Raw genomic sequence first — 27,915 nt, 5'->3', positions numbered from 1 at the left:
GTGTGGACTATGTCAAGGATTAGTCCAGGAGGCTGGGTCAGTAGTGCGCCCCAGGCAGTGAACAGAGAAGGAACGTGGCTGAAGGAGGGCAGAGGTAGCTGTGTTTGACTTTGAGCACATTTACAGCGGGGGCCTAGCTGCAGAGAAAGGTGATTCAAGGAGGGCATCTTATCCTGCTGCCTGGGAGGCCAAGTGTGGGAGGAAGAGGTGCCCTCTAGGAGACCTTGCTGGCAACACTCAGAAGGCAGAAAGTCACTAGCTCATTTACTTGCAGTTTGCCTCACAGGACTGCTCTTGGCCCTTTCAAAGACACACAGATGTAGCACGATTAATAAAAACCCAGAGACAGAAATTGGGGTTCAGTCTGAAGGTCAGAAAAGCAAAACAGCCAGCCACTGACTCTTACCTCGACCTCAGTCTAAAATGGCGATCCTGCCTCCAGGAACCTCAGAATGAGACTCTGACTGAGAGCTGTCTCCTCCCGTTTCATATTCCTCTCTAGTGCTGGGATTAAAGGTGTGCACCACTACCACCTGGTTTCTATGGCAAGCGAGTGTGGCTACTGGGATTAAAGGTGTCATTGCTGCCTGGACTGTAAGGCTGGCCAGTTTGGCTGTTTTATTTTTCTGATCCTCAGGCAAGCTTTATTTATTGAAATACAAATGAAATGCTACTACACACAGGCTCTGAGGCCCAGCCAGTATATTCTCTTAAGGGTATGTATGGCCTTGCACAGTCTAGCCCCTGTAGAAACAAAATGCACACAGAGTACCTGGCTACTCTCAGAACATTCCCTGGGAACTTCTCTCCTCAGCTGGCGCATCCATACCGTACGAAGATCCTGAGGGCCATGGAGACAATATTGAGCAGCCACATCGACGAGCTGGACAAGGACACTGCTGTCATTGCCATCCTCTTGGCTTCCAATGAGATGACTAGAATCAAGGTGAGGGCCTCTGGCCATGTAGGCTGGGGAGGACAGCAGGGAGGACAGCTCCTTTTCTTTGGCCTCCATTCCACAGTATCTGGAACAGGGCTGGAGTTTGACTGACAGAGACCCCTTGATCCTGTGTACCCCTTAGGGGCAGAGAACAAGACACCTAAATTTCTAGAGGGTGAGGATAGGGAACCCGCGCTCAGGCTAAGGGCTGCATGCAGCCCTTTTCATTGCCAGACCTTACCTCACCAGTCTTGTGGCTTCTCCCATAGGTGTCGGGTCCTTACAGATTGGAGGTGGGCTGAAGAACTTGCCATTTGGTCTCTAACCTGCATTCCCTAGGAAAACTGGAACACAGTAGCTTTCCCTCTTCCAGGCACTACTAAGGGTAGAGTAGTATCTTGCTTGTGTCTCTTGAGAGGTGCCGGGAGAGATCAACCTGGCGATTGTTTGGGATACAGGAGCTGGACTGTGACTGGCAGCAGGCAGCAAGCAGTGTCCTGGTGGCTGTGGGGAAGCGATTCATCAACCAGGTGATGGAAGAGGTGCTCAGCAGGTTCCAGCCTGGCATTCTGCCGCACTCCTCTGTGTTGCACACGCTTGCCAGCCTCTCCGTGTCCAACGGTAGGTGCCGTTGCGATTCTGGTCCCTTGATGTCCCTGAGTAGTTTGGGGGCCCCTGAGGACTACCTGGATTTCTGGTTTTGTACCTAAAGCTATGAAAAGTACCTCTGAGGGCCCCTTCAAAGTTCTGAAGAGGGAGTGGATGGGAAGTAGGCTGGGCCTGCAGCCCTTGTGACAGCCTCTCTCTTACAGCATTTGGCATGGTTCCCTTTCTGCCATCCATCCTGAGTACCATGCTACCCATGCTGGGTATGGCCAAGCAGGACGCGCTGAGGGTGGTCTTCTGCTGTGGTAAGACAGTGGGCATTGCCCATCTCCTTCAATTTCTGAGCTGGGACCCCTCTTGGGAGACTGTGTACAAAGATATCCTTTGTGATAGGTGCCATTGAGGTGGGTGTGGGCTGTCTACTAGTGAGGTAGGGCTCAGATGGTACAGCCTCCACCCCATTACTGCCTCTTTCCGATTTGGGGATGGCCTCTCCTTCCCCTGTGTTTTTATTCAGAGGCCTAAGTAGGCCTGGAGCGTGGGAAGAGCCTTTTCTCAGAGCATTGTTTCCATTTTTATACTGTATGTTCCCAACTAGCAGAGTGACCATTCCCTTGGTATCTCAGACCTATGGTGGGGAAGAGCCACATTCCCTGTCTTCCCACCATTTCTCCTGTGGCTTGGATATCCAGCCCTTTGTGTGCCTGCAGAGGCCCATGGGCAAGCTGTGGTCTGGGCATGGTGCCTAGTGATAAGTGAGGTTCTCAGTGGTGGAGGGTCTTCCCTCCTCCTGGAAGGTGGAGCAGAGGGTCACTTCAGTAGACGTGGAGATGGCCTTGGGCTTCCTGGATGTCCAGAGCCTCTGACAGCAAGGCTTCTGATGCTTGGTGGGAAGAGTGCATCTAGGCCTTTCTAGGACCCTCATGCCTCAAGTTAGGATCTTTTACTCATGCCCAGCCCTCCCAAGTGGCTTCTGTTAGAGAGTTCTTGAATTTTCTGCCTTTTTCTTTTCCCTCCTCACAGCAGCAAAGTCTAGGAGGTTCTTCAGCTCCTCCCATCTCTCCTCAGTCACTGCTCTCCCATCTCTTGCCCTGTCTTCTTTATGCCATCATCAGTGGGATATCCCTTCTCCCTAGTACTTTTCTGTCCTGGGCTCTGACTACAGGGGGCCACTAGCTGTGGAGTTGAAGTCCCAACGTGACATGGCAGCATGACCATCATATGTGTCAGCTCATGTACAGAGCAGCTCGGAGTGATTTTGAAATGATCCAGCGGAGGCTGCGAGACAACAGAGGCAAGAAATAGAAGATCGAGCGAGCTGTAAGGAAAGAGTAGGGTCTGTGAGAGGAGAAAAGGCTAAATAAAAGTATCAGAAGCTAAGTTTTCTACTGAGGAGAAGTAGGTGGTGTATATATACAAGGAGAATGGACATAGGGCCAGGGTGTAAGGACATCTGAGGGCAGCATCCCCTTTGAGACTCAGGGGATCAAGGGAGAAGGGACAGGGGGGAGTAGGTGGCAGACATGTTTGCCAGCTCTCTTCCCTCCATAAAGGACGAGAATTCTCATACCTGAAAGGACAGCGGATCCGAAGTGGTCCATACCAGAATCTACATACTATAAAGTGTGACTTCTGGAAAAGCTTGAGCATTCAGAGCCACATCCCCTTCCTGGGACCCTGAACCTAACATGGCAGGAAATAGCCTCTGTGGTAAAGCCAGGCTCGCATTTGAGAGTTGCTGCTTTGAGGGCCAAGAAGGAAAAGAAGACTCAAAGCTATGGAGGGGGACGCCGGGCGGTGGTGGCGCACGCCTTTAATCCCAGCACTCGGGAGGCAGAGGCAGGTGGATCTCTGAGTTCGAGACCAGCCTGGTCTACAAGAGCTAGTTCCAGGACAGGCTCCAAAACCACAGAGAAACCCTGTCTCGAAAAACCAAAAAAAAAAAAAAAAAAAAAAAAAAGCTATGGAGGGTTCCCATACCCTTGTGAGGGGCACACACCAACCACAAAGCAGCCACGTGACACTTGGTTATTGATGTTCAGTACTGGAGAGAGAGGAGGTAGCGTTAGAATCTCATGTGCATTCTGGCTTTCTCTGTGTACAAAGATTGTAGGGGCATCTTACTGTCTGTCCTGTACGGGCTGAGCCATTCCTGTACAAAAGGAAAAGGATCAGTTTTCCCGTGGTTTTTATGATCTGAGAATTAACATTTACGTGAGGATGCCCCACTTACCACTCTGCCTTTGTACCATCAGTCAGATGGTTTTGGATTGCATGAAGGTGGCTTCGGCAGGATATGAACCCTTGACTGGTTCCAGAGGGTAGGAAGCACAGAGATTTCTGCCTCAGTGCCCACCCTGCCCCTGTTGCTGTTTATTCTCTCATGGCCCAAACCCAGACCTGTGTCTTGGGCTCTAATCTAAGCCATATCTCTTGGACCTCTCATATGACTGCCCACAGCAACTCAGAGCCTCTGCTCTATCCATCTGTGTCCCCATTCAGGTGCCAGGGTATAGCCAAGGAAGACATGAGTAATAGCCCTGCCATCCTGTGCCCATCCACATGGGCCTGGAACCTCTTTCCTATTTCTTCTTGCCCTTATACTGGGCCTGGCAGCCCTTGTGCTGTTAGGAACATGATGTTCAGTACTGGGGTGGGGGCACAGTGCTTCCTTCCTTTGTTTCTAAGGTGGACTTAGGGGCAGGTTATTTCAGGGACGTGGGGTCAGGGTGTTGGTGAATTGTCATCGTCCTGGGAGCTCAGAGAGAGACTGTTTTCCTTCCTTCCCTATTCTGGCCGTATGGTATAGGCCTCTTGTGGCTTCTTGGAGTTTCAACTTTTACTCACCCTCCATTGTCTGCTTTTATTACGCATGGCCATCTCTCCCCATCCCTTCTGTTCTTAAGTCAGGTTTAGGGCCACTCTCCTATATGTGACCTTGTCCTGACAGCCCTGTAGCCACTCTGTTTCCACAGAAGATACAGATTTGGGAGAACTCTGTTTATCCTAGTATAGTCCAGCGGTCACCACCTAACCAGGTGCACACTGTCTTGGGAGTTCATGGGCAGCACTAGGGAGCCAGTGTGGGACATGTCAGGAGTTGCTCACTGTGGGCCATCACAGCTCTGCAGCACTTCAGTGAGAGCACCCTGGAGTACCTGGCCAACCTGGACCAAGCCCCAGACCCCACAGTCAGGAAGGACACCTTTGCTGCTGACATCTTTGGCGCCTATGACATTCTTTTCTACCACTGGCTGCAGAGTCGTGATGCCAAGGTACAGCTATGATCCATCAGGGGCCAAGGCTCAGCCTGTGAGGCCTCCTTCTGCTTTTACCCTTTCTCTCTGCTAGGGTGGGTCCTAAGGGGTGCGGGAAAGGACCCATGTTCCCTCCCTACAGTTGGTGCTTAGGAGGTGGTGAAGAACCCCTACATCCAACTGGACTCAACCTATTCTAAAGCTTTGTCATGAGGGTTGGTCATTGCAGGTCCTATGGCATCCACTCTCTTCCAGAGACTATGTCCTACCCGGCCACCATCCGACCTCTTGCCATAGTTGCCCCATAGATATACTAATAACTAGTAGCCACCAGGCTTGCCTGTTAGACCTGGGGTTTAGAGCCATGAGCAGACAGGGAGGCCTTTGCTGTCTTTTCAGCTCCGGCTTGCAGTGGTGGCGGCTCTGGGTCCCATGAGCCACCTACTTCCCAGTGAGAAGTTGGAAGAACAGCTCCCTAAGCTCCTCCCTGCAGTACTCGGCCTCTACAAGAAGCATGCGGAGACCTTTCAGATATCCAAGGTATTTGTAGGGAGGGGAGGGCACAGCAACCCCAGAATCCCTCAAATCCCTGCAGAAACAATCCTTACTTAAAATTTTGTGTTGGCTTATGAGGTGAGCGGCTTCCACTCTACTAAACACTCAATGGGAACTTGCTCCCTTCCATACTGACCTGTGACCAGATTAAGAAACACCTTTCTTAATCTGCCTCCAAATTCTGGAGGTTAAAGTATAGCTTCTTCATTTGGGTCTTCAAGGGCATTAGTGTTCTCCTGGACCACATCCTAGGGCCTCTCTTCCCTCTTGTGGAGCAGAAGGTGGACTGAAGCCTTTTCCTTCCTGTCTTGAACAGAGCCTGGGACAAATTCTTGAGGCAGCTGTGAGTGTAGGCAGCCGCACCCTGGAGGTTCAGCTAGATGCCCTCTTGGTGGCTCTTCATGCTCAGGTAGGCTGGGAGATGAGTACTTGGGGCAGTAGATCTTGTGGGGATGGGCCCTTCAAAGTGAGTTGCCCAATGGGATGCATGATTTGAAGGGGGTGTTTCAAATGAAATGGGCTTCCTGAGCATCACATGGGTGTGGCCTCCAGGGATGAGGCCACCAGATCTCATGATAGATGGTTATGAGCCACCTTGTGGGTGCTGGGAATTGAACTCAGGATCTCTAGAAGAGCAGCCAGTGCTCATAACCTTTTGAGCCATCTCTCCAGACCCTAGATTTATTTATTTTATGTGTATGAGCATTTTACCTTCATGTATGTTGGTATACCACGTGTGTGAGTGCCCTTGGAGGCCAGAAGAGGGCGCTGGGTCCCATTAGACTAGACTTACAGATAGTTTATAAGCCACTGTGGGTAATGGGAACTAAGTCTTGGTTTTCTTGAGGAGCAGCCAGCACCCTTAACTGTTGAGCCATCTCTGTAGCCCCGAAATACATAATCTTAAATGATCTCAGGACATGTGATTAACTTGGCGGTGTGATCAAGAAGGCAAGAAATATTTCCAAAAAATGTATCCTCCCTCCCTCTTTTCTTCCCTCCCTTCCTCTCTTTCCTTTGTTCCTTCTATCTCTCCTTCCTTTTCCGAACAAAATGAATGCTTTATTCTAGAAATGATTGGTGTCAAGTATGCTTTTCTAGTAAAGTATTCCTTGGGGTTTGTTTTATGCTGATAGAAGCCCAGATCTGTTCTCTGACACTTGAGTGCCAGTTACATGTTTGTATGTTTTGTTTCTCCCACCCTGCTCCCAACAGTAAGGGACTAACTAGAAGTTGGCCTCTAAGTCCCCTTTGATGATGGGGATGTGTGTCCTGCTGTCAAAATCTGTGCACCCTGCTCCTGGGTGAGGAAGGGCTGGAGAACAACCTTTCTGGAGGACTGGGCCCAGTGTTCCACCCAGTGTCTTGTGGACAGAGGTGCCCCCTTACTGGTCAGCTGGCTGGTGTCCTTCTGTTCTACCAAGATAGTGTTTGTTTGTTTCATTTGGTTTTGGTTTGCTTTTTTTGAGACAGGGTTTCTCTGTCTAGCGTTGGCTGTGTTGGAACTACCTCTATAGATCAGGCTGGCCTCAAACTCATAGAGATCTGCCTGCCCCTGCCTCTTGAGTTCTGGACCACCATCCAGCTAATTTTAAAATTTAAATCGTACATGTTTTTGTTTTGCTTTGTCTTTGAGACAGGGCCTTATGCAGAATAGTTTGGTCCTGAATTTATAGGAATCTTTGCCTCTGCCTCTAGAATGCTAGAATTACAGTTGTGTACCACCACACCTGGCCTTTGTATCCCTCAGCATTTGACAGAAGCAAGCTACATCCTCTAGTGTTACAGCTCTCGGTCAGATCTTGAGTAGCCGGACCTTACCAGGAGCCATTTTACAGCTCCTGGGCCTGGGTGTGTGAGACTTTCAGCCCTAAAGTCCGGCTCTTTTGCCTCAGGCCTTTTTACTTTTCTTCTGTATATCTTACTTTTAACTGCTTCTCTTGTCTGACTGTCTGTCGGGTGGCTGCCTACTTCTGGCCCTGGGTGTCTCCCTCATTCTCTCCTCTTCTTCTTTCTCTTGTTTGTCTCTCACAAGATTTCTCCTCCTATTTATTTTCTCTGCCTCCCAGCCCTGCCTATCCCTCTCCTGCCTAGTCATTGGTCATTCAGCTTTTTATTAGACCAATCAGGTACCTTAGGCAGACAAGGTGAAACAAATGCTACACATCTTTACATAAACACCCATACTCACATGGTTAAACAAAGGCAGCACAGACAAATGTAACATAGTTAAAGTAACATTCTGCAGCATGATCAGGTTTAACACACCTTTGCTTCATTAACATAATATCCCACAACAGGCCCTATGCTACACAGACTTGGTTTCTCTCAGCTGACTCAACAAATAATTCAAGCATCTTACTTATCCATGTGATATAGCCAGAAGAGAGGTGTGTGTACCAATCCCAGCAAACTTGCCTTGCAAACGAAGGCTGATGTTTGTAGGAGTCATAGAGTTGGCTCTTTATCACCCGTCATAGCCTTTCTTCTCGGGTAGACCACCAGGGGACATGCTTCCTCTCTGGCCCAGGTCATCTAGAGTTCACCAAGGCTTGTCATAACAAAAAGTCCAGTGTAAGCTTTGAAATAATCCTGACGAGGTCTGTACCTTCAAGAGTCAAAGTAAGCAGCCATGTTGTGTAGCTTCCTCAAGATGTCTGGAGTGTTTATGATGAACAGTGTTGGTATAAGGGTAGGATGGCTGTCTGTTTGGCTGAGTAATTTTACAGCAAGGGAGAAGCCAAAAGTTAAGGAATCAAAGTGTCCCATCTTCCTGCATCAGGAGGGTTTGCAGTAAGAACTCACTGCTGGGCTCATGAGATGCTTCTGTGAGTAAAGGTACTTCCCCTGAAGCTGGATGACTTAAGTTCACTCCCTGGAATTCCCACAGAAAGGAGAGAACCAACTCCATTATTAAGTTGTCTTCTCTGATCTCCACAGCCATAGCACATATACCCCTCCCCCACTAATAATAATACTAAGTAAATACTTTTATTTTTTTTTTTAAAAAAAGAACTTATTGGTGCTGGGGAGACAGCAGTTTAGCACACTTGCTGCTCTTCCACAGGATCTGAGTTCAGTTTCCAGTATCCACATGTTGGCTCATGTCCACATGTGACTCTAGTTCCAGAAGAGCCAATGATGGTACCAGGCACACATTTGATACACATACATACATGTAGACAAAATAAAACTCACCTATAAAATAAAAATAAATAAATCTTTTTTGTTGTTGTTTGGTTTGCTTTTTCGAGACAGGGTTTCTCTGTGTAGTTCTGGCTATCTTGGAATTTGCTTGTAGACCAGAGTAAGAATTTACCAGTCTAAGTGTGGTGGTTCAAGCCTTTAATCCCAGCACTTGGGAGGCAGAGGGAGGTGAATCTCTGTGAATTTGAAGCCATTCTGGTCTATATAGTGAGTTTCAGGACAGCCAGAGCTACAAAGTGAGACCTTGTCTCAAACAAACAAAGCATAGGCTGGAGAGGTGGCTCAGTGAGTGGTTAAGAATGTTTGTTGCTCTTGCAGACAATCTGGGTTTGATTCCTAGTGCCCACAGGACAGCTCACAGTGGTCTGTAACTTTAGTCCAAGGGAATCTAACACCTTCTTTTGTCCTCCAGGGGCACCAGCAATGTATTCATCTATTTAGGTAAAACACTCATACATATAAAACAGTAAAGTAGATCTTTAAGTTACTTTATTTACGTGTATTGGTTTTCCACTTGCATGTTTATCTGTGCACCTTGTGCACTGGTACCCACAGGGGTTGGAAGAGGGCCTCAAGTCTGCCATGTGGTGGTGAGAACTGAACCCAGGTCTTCTGGAAGAGCAGCCAGTGCCCTTAAACTCCAAGCTGCCACACCAGCACCTCTTAAATTTTCTTTAAAAAACTAAAAGCAACAACAACAGAATACCTTTCCAGTGCCCCCAGGTGAGGTAGAGCCACTTAGTCTGTTGCACAGCAGGGCCCTGACCTGCAGTGAGTCCATCACCATACTCTGTCCTCTCTCCTGGAGCAGATTTGTGTGCCTGTGGAGTCCTCAAGCCCCTTGGTGATGAGTAGCCAGAAGGAGGTGCTTCGTTGCTTCACAGTGCTGGGTGAGCGGTGGCTTCTGTGGAAATCCTCAGAGAAAGTGTCTGAACCAGTTGTCCTCTTTGTCCTTTTTTCTTATTTATTTGTTTGTTGTTTTTACAAGGTAGGGTTTCTCTGTGTAACCCTGGAATTCTGTACTGGAATTCACTCTGTAAACCAGGCTGGTCTCCAACTCAGAGATCTGCCTGCCTCTCCCTCCTGAGTGCTGGGATTAAAGGCGTGTGCCACTACCGCATCACTATTTTTATTGATTATTATGTTATTATAAAAACAAACAAAACAGGTTCTCAGAGTCCTTTTAGCTCAGCTGGTCTTGAATTCATGATTCTTCTGCCTCAGGCTTTCAAATACTGGAGTTAGTTGCCTGAGGAGTGGTTGGGGCCTCAAGCAGGGTCTTGGTTCCAGCCATAGCCCTCAAGTACCTGGCCTTCCTTGACGTGAGTGTTATAGCCCCACTTCTCTTCTGCAGCCTCTGTCTGCCATGCCACACATTCCGTCCTTGACCCTCATCCACGGTCTTCTACTTTGCACCCCTATATGTGACTGCTTGGCTCTGGCCATCAGTCTGGCATTGCCTGACCCCAGCTAGAGGCGATAGCATCTTTCAGTGCCTTTACTGGAGCCTGGTGATCGAGGGCAGTGAAAGTCTGGTCTGCCAGCTCTGTCCCTGTTGTCTGTATTCCGTCAGGGCCTGCTCACCAGCTCCAGGGTCAGGCAGAGGTTTGTGACTTGCCAGCTGCTGAAGTCCAGTGACATCAGCACCCACCTAGAACCTGGAGGGAGAGATCACTGGGAGACTGGTTCAGCCTGCCCAGAGTGTGGTGGGAGGGAGGACCAATTTTTTACTGTCATTGACACTGATTTGCAAAGGTGAGACAGACCAGCCCAGAAGCAGGAGGATCTCTAAGGGGGGTCCCTTGTGAGCTCCCCATGAATTGTTGGAATGATCCCACTGGTCCTGGTGACCCCAGGTCTGAGCCTCACATGTACTGTGTGGTACCAACGCATTGGTATTAAAGCCCCCTGTGCTCTAACCCTTCCCACTTCAAGAAAACATTGGGGTGAAATTGATGGCCAGGGAGTTCTAGCTTCCTGCATTTCCCACAGTGAGTCTTTGCCTTCACTGTCCTGGGAATCTCCAGTTCCAGAATGACCAAGATATACCAACTCAGTCCTTTGTGAGCTTAGGGCACAAGCATGGGACAAGGAGCAAAGGGATTAGAAAGTGTCTGATGTGCATGTTGCCCTGCAGCCTGCTGCTCTCCTGACCGACTGCTGGCCTTCTTACTGCCCAGGCTGGACACCAACAATGAGAGGCTCCGTGTGGGTACCCTACAGATCCTAAGACACATCATCAACTCTGCTGGTGAGTGTCTTCTGTGCCTGCAGGCTTGCCCCTGTGCCATGTGCAGCACAGGGTAATACCAGGATAATGTCCGTCTCACAGCTGAGAGAAGCATCCTGCTTTGAATTACTGTTAATAACAGTTTTTTATCCTAGTGCTTTTCACAAGTGAACTTTGTCTTAGTTATTACTGCTCTGATAAGACACCATGACCAGCCGGGCGGTGGTGGCGCACGCCTTTAATCCCAGCACTTGGGAGGCAGAAGCAGGCGGATCTCTGTGAGTTCGAGACCAGCCTGGTCTACAAGAGCTAGTTCCAGGACTCCAGGACAGGCTCCAAAACCACAGAGAAATCCTGTCTCGGAAAACCAAAAAAAAAAAAAAAAAGACACCATGACCAAGGCAACTTCTAGAAGAAAAGGTTTATTTGGAGGTGGGGGACACGGGCCATGCACAAGCGTGTGAAAACTGGGGCTGGCATGGGCTTCTGAAACCTCAGAAAAAGCCTGCCCCAGAGACACACCTCTTCCAACAAGGCCATGCCTCCTACTCCTTCCCAAACTATTCTTCAAATAAATGAGCCTATGGGACCATTCTTCTTCAGACCACCTCAGACTTAGAGCTCCACACATGCTGTGCAGCTGTTCTGCCTCTGAACAACACCTTTAGCCCCAAGTTTCCTTCTTTTAAGTGAGATTTATTTGCTTAACAATAAGCTTCAAAAAGATAATCACAGCTATACAGGTGGGTTTGTGTTTCAGTGAGTTTCATTCATGCCCCGTCAGAGGTTCAAAGTCAGTGACCATGGGCCACACTGGGTGGCATTAGATATGAGGTTCAGAAAGGAAGATCTTGTGGTCTAGGGCTCTTCTAGGCACCATTCCTTAAGCCTTTAGGCCTGCATTCCACTTTGTTTGTTTGTTTGTTTGTTTTTAGAGACAGAGTTTCTCTTTGGCTTTGGAGCCTGTCCTGGAACTAGCACTTGTAAACCAGGCTGGTCTCGAACTCACAGAGATCCGCCTGCCTCTGCCTCATGAGTGCTGGGATTAAAGACCTGTGCCACCACTGCCCAGCAAAGCCTGCATTCTTAATGCCTGCATTCCAGGCTTAAGGCACCAGATGTGGACCCTTGGTGCTTTTTTTTAGGGGTGTGTGTGTGTGTGCAGTTAAGAGTTCACAAGTGGGATGGGCTGGAGAGATGACTCAGAGGTTAAGAGCATTGCTCTTTCAGAGGTCCTGAGTTCAATTCCCAGCAACCACATGGTAGTTCGCAATCATCTGTGATCTACAGAGTGAGTTCCAGGACAAGACAGCCAAAGCTGTTGTTACTTATTTATTTGTTTTATTTGAGACAGAATCTTTCTACATAACTCTGGATGTCTGAGATTAAAGGAGTGCGCCACCATGGCCAGCATTTGACTAGATTCCTTCATTTAGCTATGCGATGCTTTATTGATTTCATTACAGTAAAATTATTTTTATTGAAAAAAGTCAATTCTTTCTTTAGGGAGGGGGAGTTTAGCATTGGTCTGTGACTAGGTAAACCTTGCTCATCTTTTCTGAGTGAATTTTTTTTAATTTTATTTATTTATTTTTTAAATTTCATTTTACATTCCAACTGCAATTTTCCCTCTCACCCCTCCTCCATCCTCTTTTGCCTCCCCACCAACCCACCTCCCATCTACTCCTCCCAATGGGTAAGGGCTCCCTAGGGAATCAATGAAGTCTGGCACATTAAGTTGGGGAAGGAGCAAGCCCCTCCCCACTGCACTAAGGCTGAGCATAGCATCCTAGCATAGGGAATGGGCTCCAACAAACTAGCTCATGCACCAAGGATAGATCCTGGTCCTACTGTCAGAGCCCCCCAGATAGTTCAAGCGTCACCACTGTCTCCCACATATGGAGGGCCTAGTTTGGTCCCATGGAGACTCCACAGCTGTCAGTCTAGAGTTCATGAGTTTCCAGGACCTTGGTTCAGCTGTCTCTGTAGATTTCTCCATCATGATCTTCACCTCCCTTGTTCCCTTTGATTGGATTCCTGGAGCTGAGTCTGGTGCTTGGTTGTGGATCTCTGCATCTGGTTCCATCAGTTACTGGATGAAGGCTCTATGATGATAGTTGGGGTATTCCCCAATATGATTATAGGGGAAGGCCAGTTCGGGCACCCTCTCCACTATTGCTAGAAGTCTTAGCCGGGGTCATCCTTGTGGAATCTTGGGACTTACTTTCTCTAACCCCATAGTGGCTCTATCAAGATCTCTCTTCCATCACTCTCCACTCCGTCCCTCTTGTTCTCATCTCCCACCGTCCCCCTACCGTTAATTCTCTTTGTTTGTTTGTCTTTGTTTGGTTTTTCAAGACAGTGTTTCTCTGTGTAACAGCTTTGACTGTCCTGGAACTTGCTCTGTAGACCAGGCTGGCCTTGAAATCACAGATCCACGTGCCTCTGCCTCCCTGGTGCTGGGATTGAAGGCGTGCGCCACCACTGCCCAACCTGAGTTAATTCTTATATTGCATCTGTGCGTTTCAGAAGCCACTCTGTGTTTACCTGTGTTAAAAATTTTTCCTCTGTGTTCTACTCTGGCACTTCATATGGAAATGTCTGCATACAGGGAACAGGATGTTTTCTATCTGGACATAGTTCGTTGTGGTTTTCCTTTCTTTCTGTAAACTACCGTAGAGACTGCTTGATTTCATAAATACAGAGTCAAGATGCTTTTCAATTTATATCTTAAAATACATTTGGAAAAAGCCCAGATGGTAACTGTTCTTTTCAGTAAGTGATAACATGAGCACATTATTTCCCACCTGGGTGAAGAATGAGGAAAGGCTGTGGTAGTGCCCAGGAGCCACTAACAGGTCTTTGAGAGGTAGCATCCAGCTCAAGATGATGCTTCTGTGTTAAGAAAGGGAAATTGCACCGTATGGAGTATTTTGTTTTTTTAAAAAATATATTTATTTATTTATTTATTTATTTATTTATTTATTTATTATGTATACAATATTCTGTCTGTGTCTATGCCTGAAGGCCAGAGGAGGGCGCCAGACCTCATTACAGATGGTTGTGAGCCACCATGTGGTTGCTGGGAATTGAACTCAGGACCTTTGGAAAAGCAGGCAATGCTCTTAACCACTGAGCCATCTCTCCAGCCCCCCGTATGGAGTATTTTATATCTGATTTATTTTTCTATTTTCAGTTAATGAAGTGTGTGTGTGTGTGTGTGTGTGTGTGGAGAGAGTGAGAGTGTGATGAACTGTGGAGTTAATCTCTAAGTTACTCATTTGCTTGGCTATGGATATGTCGATTCTTTCAGTTTTTTTTTTTTTCAGTGAAGACTGCTGTTGTCTCCATTTTTTCTGTGCACACTTAGTCGGATGTGTATGTAGAACCAGAAATTTCAGATTGTAGGTATGCATTCTGTTTTTCTAAAATACCCATCATAGCGAAGCCAATCCTTTGCATCCTAGCCAGAGTAACTCATTTTGCAGCAAGCCGCTATTTAGCTGTTTTACGTGTCAGACTGTATCAAAACAAGCTATCTTTCCCAAGATTATCCAAATCAGCCAAGTCCTGGTACTGGCAAGGATGGAGCACATGACATATACTTTTCCTGGAGTCTTGTTTTATTATAATGTTGTCTGAGCCTGTAGTCACCTCTATGACTTTAACACTAGGTAGCGCTCTGAACTCAGGTTTGCCTCAGTTCTTCTGTGAATTTAAAGCCATAGCAACTTCAGGAAGGTAAGGCTATCTATTGCTCCTTGAGAGACCCTAGTTATCTAAAGATGAACTTGAATGAGACATTCTTTGGGCTTCAATATGAGTTCCAGGTAGGACACAGATTCATTTTTTTTTTTTTTTTTGGTTTTTTCGAGACAGGGTTTCTCTGTGGTTTTGGAGCCTGTCCTGGAAACAGATTCATTTTTAAATTTCTTTTAAAAATTTACATAGCACAGATGAACCTCTACCCCAGTGAGCAGCATCTGTCCTGGTCTTGAGTAATATAGCCTTATCATCTACACCTTTTTGTCTTTATCTATAAAATTCTAGGGTCTAGCTATACTTAGTTTTGTTTGTTTGTTTGCTTTTTATTTATTTATTTTGTTTATGATACAAAGTCTTTGTACATATCCCTGATTGTCCTGGAACTCACTATGTAGACCAGGCTGGCCTCAAACTCAAAGATCCCCTGCCTCTGCCCCCCAAGTACTGGGATTAAAGGTGCTGCTGTGCTCAGCTGACCATTGATATTTTTGTTTCATTTGATTTTTTTCTTTAATATGTCAGGTATCCCAGGTTGGCCTTGTGTTTGTTTTACACCTGAGAATGGCCTTGAGCTCCTCATCCTTCTGGGATTTTGGGTGTTTACCCTGCACTTGTTCTTATTCAGTGTTGGGGATTCAACCTTGAGCCCTATGTCTGCCAGGTAAATACCCTGCCAGCTCGGCCGCATCTCTAGCCCTGGTGTTATTTTTATTTGTTCTAAAATGATGTCATATACAGTATTATATGTATTATATACATAATTCAGTAATGTTGAGCACAACCCACTGTGGTGTGGCTGTCACCAGTACTCTCTGTGAAGTGCTCCTTCCTGTAGCACTGAAGCCGTCCATTTCCTGGTGACTGTCTCCAGACTCTGTTCACAGAAGTTTCATGGTGTTATCATCTTTGCTTCCTACCTCAGTTTTAAGGGTCATGAATATTATTCAGCATCTTCTTTTTTTTTTTTAAATATTTATTTATTATGTATACAATATTCTGTGTGTATGCCTGAAGGCCAGAAGAGGGCGCCAGACCTCTTTACAGATGGTTGTGAGCCACCATGTGGTTGCTGGGAATTGAACTCAGGACCTTTGGAAGAGCAGGCAATGCTCTTAACCACTGAGCCATCTCTCCAGCCCCCTATTCAGCATCTTCTATACTCTGCGCATTTGACACAGGTCAGATTTGGAATTTCTATTGTCTGATCTTTTATAGTACACATCTCATTTTTCTGCATCTTATGTTTTAACTACCAGGACTTGGTTGTGGTGGCTCCGGGGCAGGAAAGGAATGGCTCAAGAAGTATTTTAGAGTGGGGGTGCCGGGGCACTGGAGATAAGGCCATCTTTCTTTGAGGCCTCCGCCCTCTGTGTTGGGCTCTACCTTTTGCTGCTCTGGGAGCTCGTGTTCTGAGGGCCATGTGCCCTCTAGGTCCAAGCTCCTGGCTTGTGAAATTAGGATGAGGATGACATCTTTTCTCATTGGACATCTATATAATGAAAACATGCTTACAAACAGTGTGTTACCTGCATTATGTCCAGCGTCCTTTTTTTTTTTCTTCCTTAGTTAACTTTTAAAGAAAAGATTGCTTGTTTGTTTATTTATTTGGTTTTTTGAGACAGGGTTTCTCTGTAGCTTTGGACCTTGTCCCATAACTCTCTCTCTTTTTTAATTACAAGATAGTTTGGCCAATAGCTTATGCATATTTCTTGCTAGCTTTTACATCTTGAATTACCAAATTTTTATTAATCTGTGGATCACCACGAGGCTGTGGCCCACTGGTAAGGTTTTCTTTTTTTTTTTTTTTTTTTTTTTTTTTTTTTGGTTTTTCGAGACAGGGTTTCTCTGTGGTTTTGGAGCCTGTCCTGGAACTAGCTCTTGTAGACCAGGCTGGTCTCGAACTCACAGAGATCCACCTGCCTCTGCCTCCCAAGTGATGGGATTAAAGGCGTGCGCCACCACCGCCCGGCCACTGGTAAGGTTTTCTGGCATCTGTCTCATTTGGCAGCTACATGGTGTCTCTAATTCCATCTGCTCTCTCTATCTCTGTTCTGATTTCCCACCTTGCTTTACTCTGTATACCTATCTCTTATAGACCAGTCTGGCCCCGAATTTACAGAGATCTGCCTACCTCTGCCTCCCGAGTGCTGGGATTAAAGGTGTGCACTGCCACTGCCTGAATTCTTTTTGATTTATTTATTTATTATGTATACAGTGTTCTGCCTGCATGTACATCTGCAGGCCAGAAGAGGGCACCAGATCTCATTACAGATGGTTGTGAGCCATCAGGAAGAACATCCAGTGCTCTTAACCGCTGAGCCATTTCTCCAGCCCTCTTTTTGTTATTTGTAATTATATATGTGTATGTCTGTTTATGGATTTGTACATATGATTGTATGTACTCACAGAGAGCAGAAGTGTCAGATTTTCCTGGAGATGACTGTAAGCCACCTGACATGGGCGCTGGGAACTGAACTCAGATCCTCTGGAAGAACAACACATGCTCCTGATCACTGAACCATCCCTTTAGCACCCTCCCCCCCTTAAATTCATCATCATTATTTGCTGAAGCTGGAGATTGAGAAATGAATCTGTAAGCCACTGTGATTTAATATTTTATAGAAAAGAGGGTGTAGGGGGCTGGAGAAATGGCTCAGTGGTTAAGAACACTGACTGTTCTTCCAGAGGTCCTGAGTTCAATTCCCAGCAACCACATGGTGGCTCACAACCATCTGTAATGAGATCTGGTGCCCTCTTCTGGGGTGCAGGTATGCACACAGGCAGAACACTGTATACATAATTAATAAATAAATCTTTAAAAAAAAAAAAAAAGAAAAGAAAAGAGGGTGTAATTTACAGAAAACACAATCTGAGCAGAAGGCAGAGCCCTTTGAATCTGTTCCCAGGGACTTGGTATTCTGTGTCACAGCTGTCCCCAGCTGCTGGTTGGGGCCTTGCCTACAGCTCCCCCATATCTCTTACTGGTACTGTGCTTTCACCATGACTTCTTTTGAATGAGCTAGAAAGCAATTCTTTTTAAAGGTTATCTATCTTAGACTATCTTAGAAAGTCGACTACATTGGGCAAGGCAAGCGTATTGGGTAGGGAGGGCAAGTGCACATGCAATACAAAGAGCTTTTCCTAAATTCATGTACAGAGAACTGAGCACTCTCAGAGTGGGGGCACCATTTAGCGGTGCATAAAAGACAGGATAGATGTCTCAGATGGTTTTGTCTGTGGCTCCTGCTTAACTGCGGCATTTCCTTAATTCCATTGCTGTGGACTCTGCTCTGCTTCCCCTAACCTTGCAAAGTTTGCAGTACACTGCATTTCAACGACATAAAAATCCCTTATAACTTTTTATTGGTAAAATGTTACTTGGGAATTTTTTTCTCCTTCAGAGCAATGGTCTTATGCCATGTCCTCCTTCTACAAGAGGACCAAGTGAGGCCAGGTCCCCTGAGACCGAGACTTCAAGGTAGATGTGGATAGGATGACTGGTCTAGGCTGACAGGGACTAAGCCATCTTGTTTGTTTATTGCAGCTGCTCAAATGGAGGTTAAGAAGCCCTTTATACTCTCTTCCATGAGGCTCCCTCTTCTGGATACCAACAATAAGGTAAAGTGGGCAGATTAGTGTGGCCATTGTTGGCATAGACCAGTTAGTTTGGCTCATCACAACCAACAGAAGAGTGGCGAGAACACTGGAAGTGCCTATCCTAGTCTGTGGGTGCAAGCAAGCAGACAGAGGAACACATATAGTGTGAACAGGCTACCTTTCCTGTTAGTGAACCATTAGTGAATCCAAGCCACCTCAGGATTGGGACCTGTCATCGACCCAGAGGGCTCCAGCACCACCCTGAGGTTCACTATTCCCCAGAAGGACTCAGAACTCAGGCACCTGGTATACCCCTCACTTACTGCAGGTATTGTTTAAATCAGCTGGGGAGCTGGGTATGGGAGCTCATGACTGTAATCTTAGCATTTGGGAGTCTGAGATAGGAGAGGAGTTCATGCCTATCCTGGGCTGCATAACGTATCTTAAAAACAAAAATCAGCTGGAAAACAGCCCTTGGGACAGAGTGCAGGCATGCCCAAACCTGCAGCTTCCCATTGCCGTTTATGGATAGGGCAATAATGTGTGACCACACATAGGAGTATTGCCAATTAAGGTCATTCCTTAGTCTTAGAGTCCTGAGCCTTTAGCCCTGTTATGTGGATGTGCTGGGCTGTCTGTATGACCTCACTTAGCTTCCGGTCCTTCTGTAAATGGGACTTTTACCATGTGGCTTGCAGGCTCCTACCTGAGGCCTTTTACTGTGGGAGGTGACCCTGGCCCCAGATCAGGAGACATTCTCACCAAGTAGGATATCTCAAGGGTTCCCAGGAGTCTAGGAAACAGGTCAGACTCTTCTTTGGGCAAGGTAGATCTTTTCCAGCCCTCTGAGCACTATTCCCTTGAGTAGGGCCTGCTTGCTCAGAGGCAACAGGATGCTAGCCTTCCCTGAGAGCTACTGCAGCATTGTGCAACTTCCAGGGACCTCCTGTGTATCTTACTGGTATTTCTTCAGAAGCTTCTGACACAAAGTCCAAATTGACAGCCTTCAGACCTTTATATCCTGGCACAGTCTTCCCTGATATACCTGTGACAGGGTCCAAACAATGTGATGTTCACAGTGTCGAGTGGGCACATACGTGCTCAGACTGGGCACTTGAATACCAACCCAGACCACGTTGTTCCCATAGACAGCCACAGCAGATGAGTGTGACATGGAGATACAGGGTGGTAATCTCAGGAGACTTCCTTGGGGCAGCTGCATTTGATCTTACATTCTAGGAAGCGAAAACATTCTCATGGGTCTGAAGGCTCCTGAGAGTGGGCCCCATGCAAGGGGCTAAGACTAGGGGCAGAGGCCAGTGTCTGGTTAGGGTATGGTGGACTAGAGGAGACACTGGCCCTGAGTAAATATCACTGATTTTAGCTACTGGGACTTGCTATGCATGCTCAGAACTAGGAATGATTGGGTGGTAGTTAAAGGTCTGAGAAATATGGCCTGGGGGATGGACCAAACAGCCAGGAAATACGGGTGTCACACGCAAGAGGAGCCAGCCCTGAAGGACACCAGCCCTATAGCTTAAGGCCAGATGAACAGTGCAGATAGGACAGGTCTGTTAGGCACCAGGACGCTGTGAATGTAGGGTGGGGAGGTAAGCCTGGAGGACAGGGTGGTTTGGAGCAGCTGTTCAGCAGAGCTCTTTTCATAGCCTTGAGGATGAAGGTTGGTAAAAGTGCGTGAAGGAAGGCAGTTGGTGAGATGAGGTAACTTCTGAGGAGCTGGGAGGAGGGCGAGAATGTATGTGGGGTAGCAGGAAAAGAGGCCTTCTTTTGAGAACTGCATATGTTACATGGTGGCTAAAAGGCTGCTAGCCGAGGGCTGAGCAAACTTCTGTAAAGCCAGGTGTTAGGTACCACAGCAGGTGTGGGTCTGGGTGTGCGTGTAGATATCCATACCAGTGTGTCTCTGAGTCTAGATGCAGATGCAGTTGTAGGGACAGTTGTGGTGTGGGTATATATGGGCATGGGCACCGATACAGATGTGGGCACAGATGTGGTGCACATATAGATGTAGGTGCAGGCATAGCACAGGGCCAGGTGTGTGCCCTGTGCCCCTTCCTGACCTTCTGTTGGTTCTGGGCAGGTGAAACGGGCTGTGGTGCAGGTGATAAGTGCCATGGCCCACCATGGCTACCTGGAGCAGCCTGGAGGTGAGGTGATGGTTAACTACATTGTGCAGCAGTGTGCTCTGCCCCCGGAGGAGGTAAGGACTACTACCAACAGACCCACCTGTTTCTGGATCTGTTGGATGCCAGGCTCTTCGGCCGGTGTATCTCTTGAGCACTGTTAGCACTGGTTACCAAGAGCAGCTGGCCTGGTAGCAGGTGGCTATGTGTGGGCTGAGGTTCCCTTTGGTTTCTGAGTTAGGGTCTCTTCATTTCTTGAGTCCACTCAACAGATTTCCAACTCAGAAGCAGAGGCAGAAGACAGAAACTTTATTCTCTTTAATTTTTTTCTATTTTATAAGTTACTAAACACACCAGTTTCTTTTGAAGGAGAGCAAGGTAAGACCGGATAGAGTAGACTGCAAGCAGTGGGTGGAGGCGCAGCTCAGCGGCATTGTGCTGGCCTGCTGTGCACAGGGTCCTGGGCTCTCTAGTGAGAAGATGTGTGCAGGTAGAGCAGTTATACACTAAAGTTCTTAGGTTGCCAGCTCTGGATTTGATTTCTTGGATTTAGCAAAGCTAGATTGTCCTAAGGTCAGTTCAGAATAGAAACATGTATTAGTTCTTTTCTATTGCTATGATAAAACACCATGACCAAGGCAACTTGGATAAGGAAGGGTTTGTTTGGGCTTCTGGTTCCAGAAGGATGAGTCCATCGGGTAGAACTACAACAGCAGTGGCGGGCATGGTGGCAGGAACAGGAAGCTGAGAGGTCACATCCTCAACAGCAAACATGAAACAAGAGTGAACAGGAAGTGGGGCAAGACCACTCAGCCCACCCCCAGTGACTCACTTCCTCCAGCAGGGCTCCACCTCCTGAAGGTTCCACAACTTCCTCAAACAGTGTCATCAGCTGGGGACAGGAGACATTTCTTACTCAAACCACCACGTGTGACCACCTTCTGCACTCTGTCACTGTGGTATACGCAATACCTCAAACAGGACTACTGTGTTTATTCTTTTAAAATATAATTTTAAGCCGGGCGGTGGTGGCGCACGCCTTTAATCCCAGCACTCGGGAGACAGAGGCAGGCGGATCTCTGTGAGTTCGAGACCAGCCTGGTCTACAAGAGCTAGTTCCAGGACAGGCTCCAAAACCACAGAGAAACCCTGTCTCGAAAAACCAAAAAAAAAAAAATATATATATATATAATTTTAAAAAAATTAGGGCTGGGGCTGGAGAGATGGCTCAGTGGTTAAGAGCATTGCCTGCTCTTCCAAGGGTCCTGAGTTCAATTCCCAGCAACCACATGGTGGCTCACAACCATCTGTAAAGAGGTCTGGTGCCCTCTTCTGGCCTTCAGGCATATAGACAGAATATTGTATACATAATAAATAAGTAAATATAAAAAAAAATTAGGGCTGGAGAGACCGTCCATCAGTTAAGAACTGGCTGCCCTTCCAGAGGTTCTGAGTTCAATCCCCAACACCCTCATTGTGATTCATCGTCATCTATAACTGTAGTTCCATAGGATCCAGTGTCCTCTTCTGGTATGCAGATGAAAACATTCATATATATAAAATACATTCTTAAAAATTTAGATTTATTTTTCATTTTATGTATATGAATATTTGCCTGCATGTTTGTATATATATTATGCTTGGTCCCCACAGAGATCAGAAAAGGGCTTTTGTGAGCCACCACGTGCGTGCTGGGAATTTAGCCCAGGTTCTCTGTAAGAGCAACAAGTGCTCTAAACCACTGATCCATCTCAAGTCCCTTTTTTTTTTTTTTTTTTTGGTTTTTTGAGACAGGATTTCTCTATAACTATGGAGCCAGTCAGTCCTGGAACTTGTTCTGTAGACCAGGCTGGCCTCAAACTCACAGAGATCCACCTACCTCTGCCTCCTGAGTGCTGGGATTAAAGGAGTGCACCACCACTGCCTAGCTAATTTTTTATTCTTTGGGCATTTCATATAATGTATTTTGAGCATATCCACCCCCTGCTCTCTCTCTTAACTTCTCCCAGATCTACTTTCCCTTATTCATAAGATCACATTTACTAATTTATGTGTGTGTGCTCTTACGTGTTATAGCACATGTATGAAGGCCAGAGGAAAGCATATAGAAGTTGGTTGTCTCCACTATGGCTATCTTGAGGAAAGACTCGGGCTATCAGGTTTTGATAGTATGTTTACCTGCTCGACAGTCTCACAGGTGCATCCTGCATTTGTCTTGAAATAGTAGAGGTCATGGATGATAAGCCCACCTTTGGAGGAAGCCTTACCAAGGTTTAGGAGCCCACGGGGAGAGGTGTGTGTGTGTGTGTGTGTGTGTGTATATATAATGTATGTATGTATATGAGTGCAGACACACACATGTCACGACCGCCACATGGAGCTTAGAGGACAACTTTGTGCCATTGGACCTGGGAATCACTCGGATTGTCAGTCTTACAGAACACACTTCTGTTCACTGAGCCATCTCACCAGCTTTTCCCGAGTGATTTTAGTAACCCTTATGGAAGGTGGCAGATGTGCTCTTTGCGGGGCAGGTTTGGTGGATCTGCCTGTTTCCCTCCCTGCCAGTCTTCTCCTTTCTCATGCTAACCAGGGGGTGCTCTCACTTTGCCTCTTCCCCTAGCCTGAGAAGCCCGGCCCTGATGGGGAGGACCTGGCAGCAGATAGTGTGCGGGCAGTCAGTATCCGCACCCTCTATCTGGTCAGCACCACAGTGGACAGGATGAACAGTGTGAGTGTGTCTGTCTTTGACTCAAGGCCGCCTGAGCTTTCCCTTCCTGAGATTCCCTGCCCTCCCCATCCCTGACCTGGGTAACAAATGAACAGTGGAGTGGAGGGAGGCCTGGAGAGGGCAGTGGCTGGGCTGGGCTTGGAGGACTTCTCAGCAATGGCAGTACACATTGTCTGCCTTAGCTTGAGGTCCTGTAAAGCTGCCCTGCTCCTGTATAGATGTGGAAACCAAATCCTATCAGCTCTGCTGCCCTAGAGGCCGTGCCCAGTGCTTGCAGTTCACAGACCATGGCCCTCTGTCCCTCAGGTTCTCTGGCCCTACCTGCTCGAGTTCCTCACCCCAGTGCGCTTCACCGCGGCCCTCACCCCACTCTGCAGGAGCCTTGTGCATTTAGCCCTGAAGAGGCAGGAGGCAGGGGCAGATGCTTTCCTCGTCCAGTACAACTCGAATGGTGTGGAGGCCCAACTACCTTGCACCTGACCCACACCAATGCCCTTAAACCTTATCCTTTCTTGGCCCTCTGCCCTTGCCCTTCCCCTGCCGCTGATCTCTTCCCCAGCCGCTGCTTTCACATGACATCCTACCCCAGCTCCCTGCTTCTGCATATGATCCCCATCCTTCATCTCAGACCTATCCCTACCCTGTAACAATCTCTGTGTTTCTTGTCCAGCAAACCTCCCATCTCCCTTCGCTATGACCACGAGACTGCTGGTAAGTAGAGCATCTGTTATTGTGTCCAAGCACACTGGCTGACACTGTCCTTGTCCTTAACGGGATACTCGCATAGGTGTTGGCTTGACCATGGTTACTCTCCAGTAGAGGAGTGGACTCCATGTTTCAGAGTCCCTGTCAGTTCTTGCAGCAGGCTCTGACCCTTGCCGTCCCCTCATGGAGGTGCCTCCCACCTTGTGTTTTCTGGCTTTCCTTCACTCCTGGGAAGTTGTCCTGCCACATCTCCCCCAGGAAGTGCAGGTGACTCCATGTTTAGGCAACCCCCTTTCTCCCCCTCCTTCAGGTTGTGTCTTCCAATCCCTATCTGGGAGATGGACGTGGGGCAGCCTCATTGCGCCTCCTGAAGGTGATGCATCGGAATATACACCCTTTGCTGGGCCAGCGGTGGGAGACAACCATGCCTGTGCTGCTGGAGTACCTAGATGGTGAGGCCAGTGAGACTAAGGAGCCCACTAGCCGTCCCTGACCCCATTTGTACCCTGTCTATCATAAGGCTGGCTGATACAGACCTGGGTTTTGTAAATTGGAAGAAATAATCTTAGCTGTAATCTAAGAAAGGGGCTGGATATCTCAAGAGGTGTTACCTGGTGACATGTGGGAAGTGGGTGCAACCTGTAATGTGATTGATTGGCTGCTGCATGCCTCCTGGGAGTTCAAAACACAAAGAGGTGGGCACTGAGCATCCATTCGTGCATGTTGGGATGAACTTGCCTGGCAGGACCTCAGCCAACAGGGTTACTGGTCATTTCAGAGCATACTGAGGAAACCTTGTCACTGAAGGAGTGGGAAGAAAAGCTTCTCATGGTGAGAGATGGATAGAAGATCAAGGGCCTGTCTGTGCTCCTCTGGGATACTCTGGGCCTGGGCTTGGAGGGATGGAAATGTGGGACTGGTATATTTTGTCTTCCAAGGGACTTATTACCTCACTTCACCTGGTGGTATGACTAGGGAATGGGTTTAGCAGAGGTGGAGCCTGGGGTGACGCTGGTGGTGGGCCTCATATTTCTGTGACTGCCAGCACCAAACTTGAGGCACTTTGGGCCATCCTGGCCACAGAAAGTGGTCTATCCTTGTTCTCCTTCTACTGTTCCCAACCTAGTCCAGAGTAATTTGTGCTTCAGCATGTTTTATAGCTGCCCACCTTCAAAGATCACTTACCAGCAGGGGTCACCATGAGGTTATCATGTGACATGCCCAGGCCTTAGGCCCTCCCACAGCCAGCCACTCACTGGTACTCTCATCCACAGTTCCTACGAGACACCCTGGCCGTGGTATCTGACAACACGTGGATCTGCCAGCTGAGTCAGGAGATGTGCAAGCAACTACCCTCTTACAATGGGACAGCTCAGGAGAAGGTGCCCCAAGTACCCTCTTACAATGGGACAGCTCAGGAGAAGGTGCCCCAAGTACCCTCTTACAATGGGACAGCTCAGGAGAAGGTGCCCCAAGTACCCTCTTATAATGGGACAGCTCAGGAGAAGGTGCCCCAAGTACCCTCTTACAATGGGACAGCTCAGGAGAAGGTGCCCCAAGTACCCTCTTACAATGGGACAGCTCAGGAGAAGGTGCCCAGGACAAGCCAGCTGGGGTCAGGGGTCTCTGCACAGTCCACAGTCCCAACTCCTGTGCTTTCAGTGTTTGATTTTCCTGTTCTTCCTGTCGGTGCCTTTGTCTCATGATAACCAGGGCTACACAGAGAAACCCTGTCTCAAACAAACAGAGAGAGAGAGAGAAACACAGTGCTCCATTAGCAGTGCCACCATAGTGCATCAGGAGTCAGGTGCATGTGTATTCTCTGCCTTTGTTCCAGAATTTTCTGTATAAGTGCATAGGAACCACACTGGGCGCTGCTTCAAGTAAGGAGGTAGTGAGAAAACACCTTCGAGAGCTGCTGGAGACAGCCAGATACCAGGAAGAGGCAGAGCAGGAGGTAAGAAGCCCCTAATGCCCAGGGCTACCAGGCCTTAGGCATCTCCCTCCTCTCAGGCTGCTAGCCAGTGCATGTTCATGTGTGCTATACAGGTACATGGATGCACGTGTGCCACACTACCTGCTTCTACATGTGTTCACGTGTATACAATGTGCCTTTAGGTTTATGTGTGCATGGTACTCTGTGTCCATATGTATATGTATTGTGTGTGTAAGTTTGTCCCCACACAGCATGTGGGCAGGTGGGCCACTTTGCTCAAGTGTGAGCACACCTGTGCACCTCTCCAGGGCCTTGCCTGTTGTTTTGGGATTTGTGCCATTACCCACCTTGAGGACACTCTAGCACAGTTGGAGGACTTTGTGAGGTCAGACGTGTTTAGGAAGTCCATCGGCATCTTTAACATTTTTAAGGTAAGGAGAGACTACCCAGAATGGAGGCCTGTGGCTGCCCTGCTTTTCAGTGTCTGTGGTAGGATGGGTTCCTGCTCCTCTGACTGCAGCTCTCTATTTTTCTCAAACTCAAGGCTTGGGCTGAGCACCCTCAGGCTCAGAGTGACAGCAAAGCCCCTTGCTGTGCAGCCACTTTGCAGCCTGTATCCCTTCTCTGGGCCTGAGCTCCCTGCTCAGCAGAGGGCCTCCCAGAAGCAAATCTAGCTGGTGACAGTGGTATGCCTCCAGGTGGTGGGGTAACGAGAGGGGTTCTGAGTGGCAAGGTTCCATGTTAGCTTTCTGTTGCTAATGCAAAATACTTGCATTAGCTAGAAGGAGGGAGGATTTATTGTGCCTCCCAGCTTCAGAGGTTTCAGTGTGTTGTCATTGCCAGTTGATCCAAGGCCTGTGGCAGACTTCACATGGTGGAAGGGGATGAAGAGGGCTGCTCCTCTTACACCAGCCAAGAAACAGAGTTTACTTGTCTTTGTAACAACAATTACCTCTAAATCCATGATGGCTCTGTCAGAGCCAGTGATGCACCAGTTCCTCCCAAAGGGCTTCTACCTCTGGGGCCTTGTGAACTTTACAGACATTTCCCAATACTGCCCCTCTAAACATCACAGCACTCTGGATACTTGAGCTCTGGGGACATGTCTTATCTGAACCACACAGGTGGGGAACTGAGAGCTATACGACCAGGCTGTCTACGCTGTGCTTTGTTGTGGGTGCTGAGATTTTTAAGCATATTCTATAATGCCCAACTCTTAGCATGATGCTGTCTCTAGTGACTGCTGTACTCATGGAACCGGAGGGTTGGCCCAGATGTGCAAGAACCTGCACACCTTTTCTTTCTCTTCTCTTCCTTCTTCTTCCTCTTTATCTTTTTAAAAAGTATTTTTAGATTTTTTTTTTTTTTAGTTTTTATTTTTATGTGTATCAGTGTTTTTGCCTGCATGTATATCTGTGAACCATGTACTTGCCTGGTGCCCAATGAGGCAAGAAGAGGGCACTGGATCCCTTGGAAGTAGAGTTATAGATGGTGTGAGCTACCACATGGGTGTTAGGAATTAAACCTGCGTCCTCTGCAAGAGCAAGTGCTCTTAGCCAGGCAGTGGTGGCGCACGCCTTTAATCCCAGCACTCGGGGAGGTAGAGGCAGGTGAATCTCTGTGAGTTCGAGGCCAGCCTGGGCTACAAGAGCTAGTTCCAGGACAGGTTCCAAAGCTACAGAGAAACCCTGTCTTGAAAAACAAACAACCCCCCCAAAACAAAACAAACAAACAAACCAACAACAACAAAAAAGAACAAGTGCTCTTAATCATTGAGCCATCTCTCCAGCCCCTCTATCTTGAGATGGCCTTACTATGTAACCTTGGCTGGCCTAGAGAACTTGATGTGTAGAGCAGATTGGCCTCAGATTCAAAGATATCTGCCTCTGCGTGCAGAGTGCTGGGATCACAGGTGTTCTACCACATGTAGCTGCTGCCCGCCTTTTCTAATGGAGGTATCCACAAGTCGTTAGGGCAGGAGGCTGGTCTGTAGCCACAGCCCTGCCGTCTTCTGGTTGGTACCTCCAGATTTTTACACTTCTCCTTTCCTCCTTGGTCCCACTGCCTCAGCCCTTCTCTGCAACCAGTTGGTTCCCAGTGGGCCTGTGTGGGCACTTGGTCTGACCTTCTGCCATCCCTGGGTGCTGCCTCTGGTGTTCCTGGCTAGCTCTGGCTATTCCAGGAGCCTTAGAGTATAGGAAGCACCCTGCTAGGCAAGGCTCTGTGTGAAGAGTAGTTCGCT

General features: G+C 47.8%; 1 protein-coding gene across 3 annotated transcripts in view; it reads left to right on the top strand.

The window, feature by feature from the left end:
- Window positions 1-27,915, top strand: part of Mroh1 (maestro heat like repeat family member 1) — a 78,507-nt gene that overhangs the window by 29,563 nt on the left and 21,029 nt on the right. For all 3 annotated transcript variants that reach the window (XM_041672671.1, XM_041672670.1, XM_041672669.1), the window contains exons 5-22: window positions 815-946; window positions 1,399-1,561; window positions 1,753-1,851; window positions 4,670-4,821; window positions 5,203-5,343; window positions 5,675-5,767; window positions 9,377-9,455; window positions 10,703-10,816; window positions 18,105-18,178; window positions 20,259-20,378; window positions 22,925-23,032; window positions 23,339-23,483; window positions 23,703-23,743; window positions 24,048-24,189; window positions 24,516-24,568; window positions 25,012-25,119; window positions 25,575-25,694; window positions 25,982-26,104. In XM_041672671.1, the coding sequence (XP_041528605.1) occupies window positions 815-946; window positions 1,399-1,561; window positions 1,753-1,851; window positions 4,670-4,821; window positions 5,203-5,343; window positions 5,675-5,767; window positions 9,377-9,455; window positions 10,703-10,816; window positions 18,105-18,178; window positions 20,259-20,378; window positions 22,925-23,032; window positions 23,339-23,483; window positions 23,703-23,743; window positions 24,048-24,189; window positions 24,516-24,568; window positions 25,012-25,119; window positions 25,575-25,694; window positions 25,982-26,104 (2,007 nt within the window). The remainder of the gene's footprint in view (window positions 1-814; window positions 947-1,398; window positions 1,562-1,752; window positions 1,852-4,669; window positions 4,822-5,202; window positions 5,344-5,674; window positions 5,768-9,376; window positions 9,456-10,702; window positions 10,817-18,104; window positions 18,179-20,258; window positions 20,379-22,924; window positions 23,033-23,338; window positions 23,484-23,702; window positions 23,744-24,047; window positions 24,190-24,515; window positions 24,569-25,011; window positions 25,120-25,574; window positions 25,695-25,981; window positions 26,105-27,915) is intronic.

The sequence above is a fragment of the Microtus oregoni genome, unplaced genomic scaffold, assembly GCF_018167655.1.
Source record: "Microtus oregoni isolate MIOR12 unplaced genomic scaffold, Mior012 000022F_ref0000154, whole genome shotgun sequence".
Classification (NCBI taxonomy): domain Eukaryota; kingdom Metazoa; phylum Chordata; class Mammalia; order Rodentia; family Cricetidae; genus Microtus; species Microtus oregoni.
Note: the sequence above shows the minus strand (reverse complement) of the source record. Positions and strands in the feature narration are given on the sequence as shown.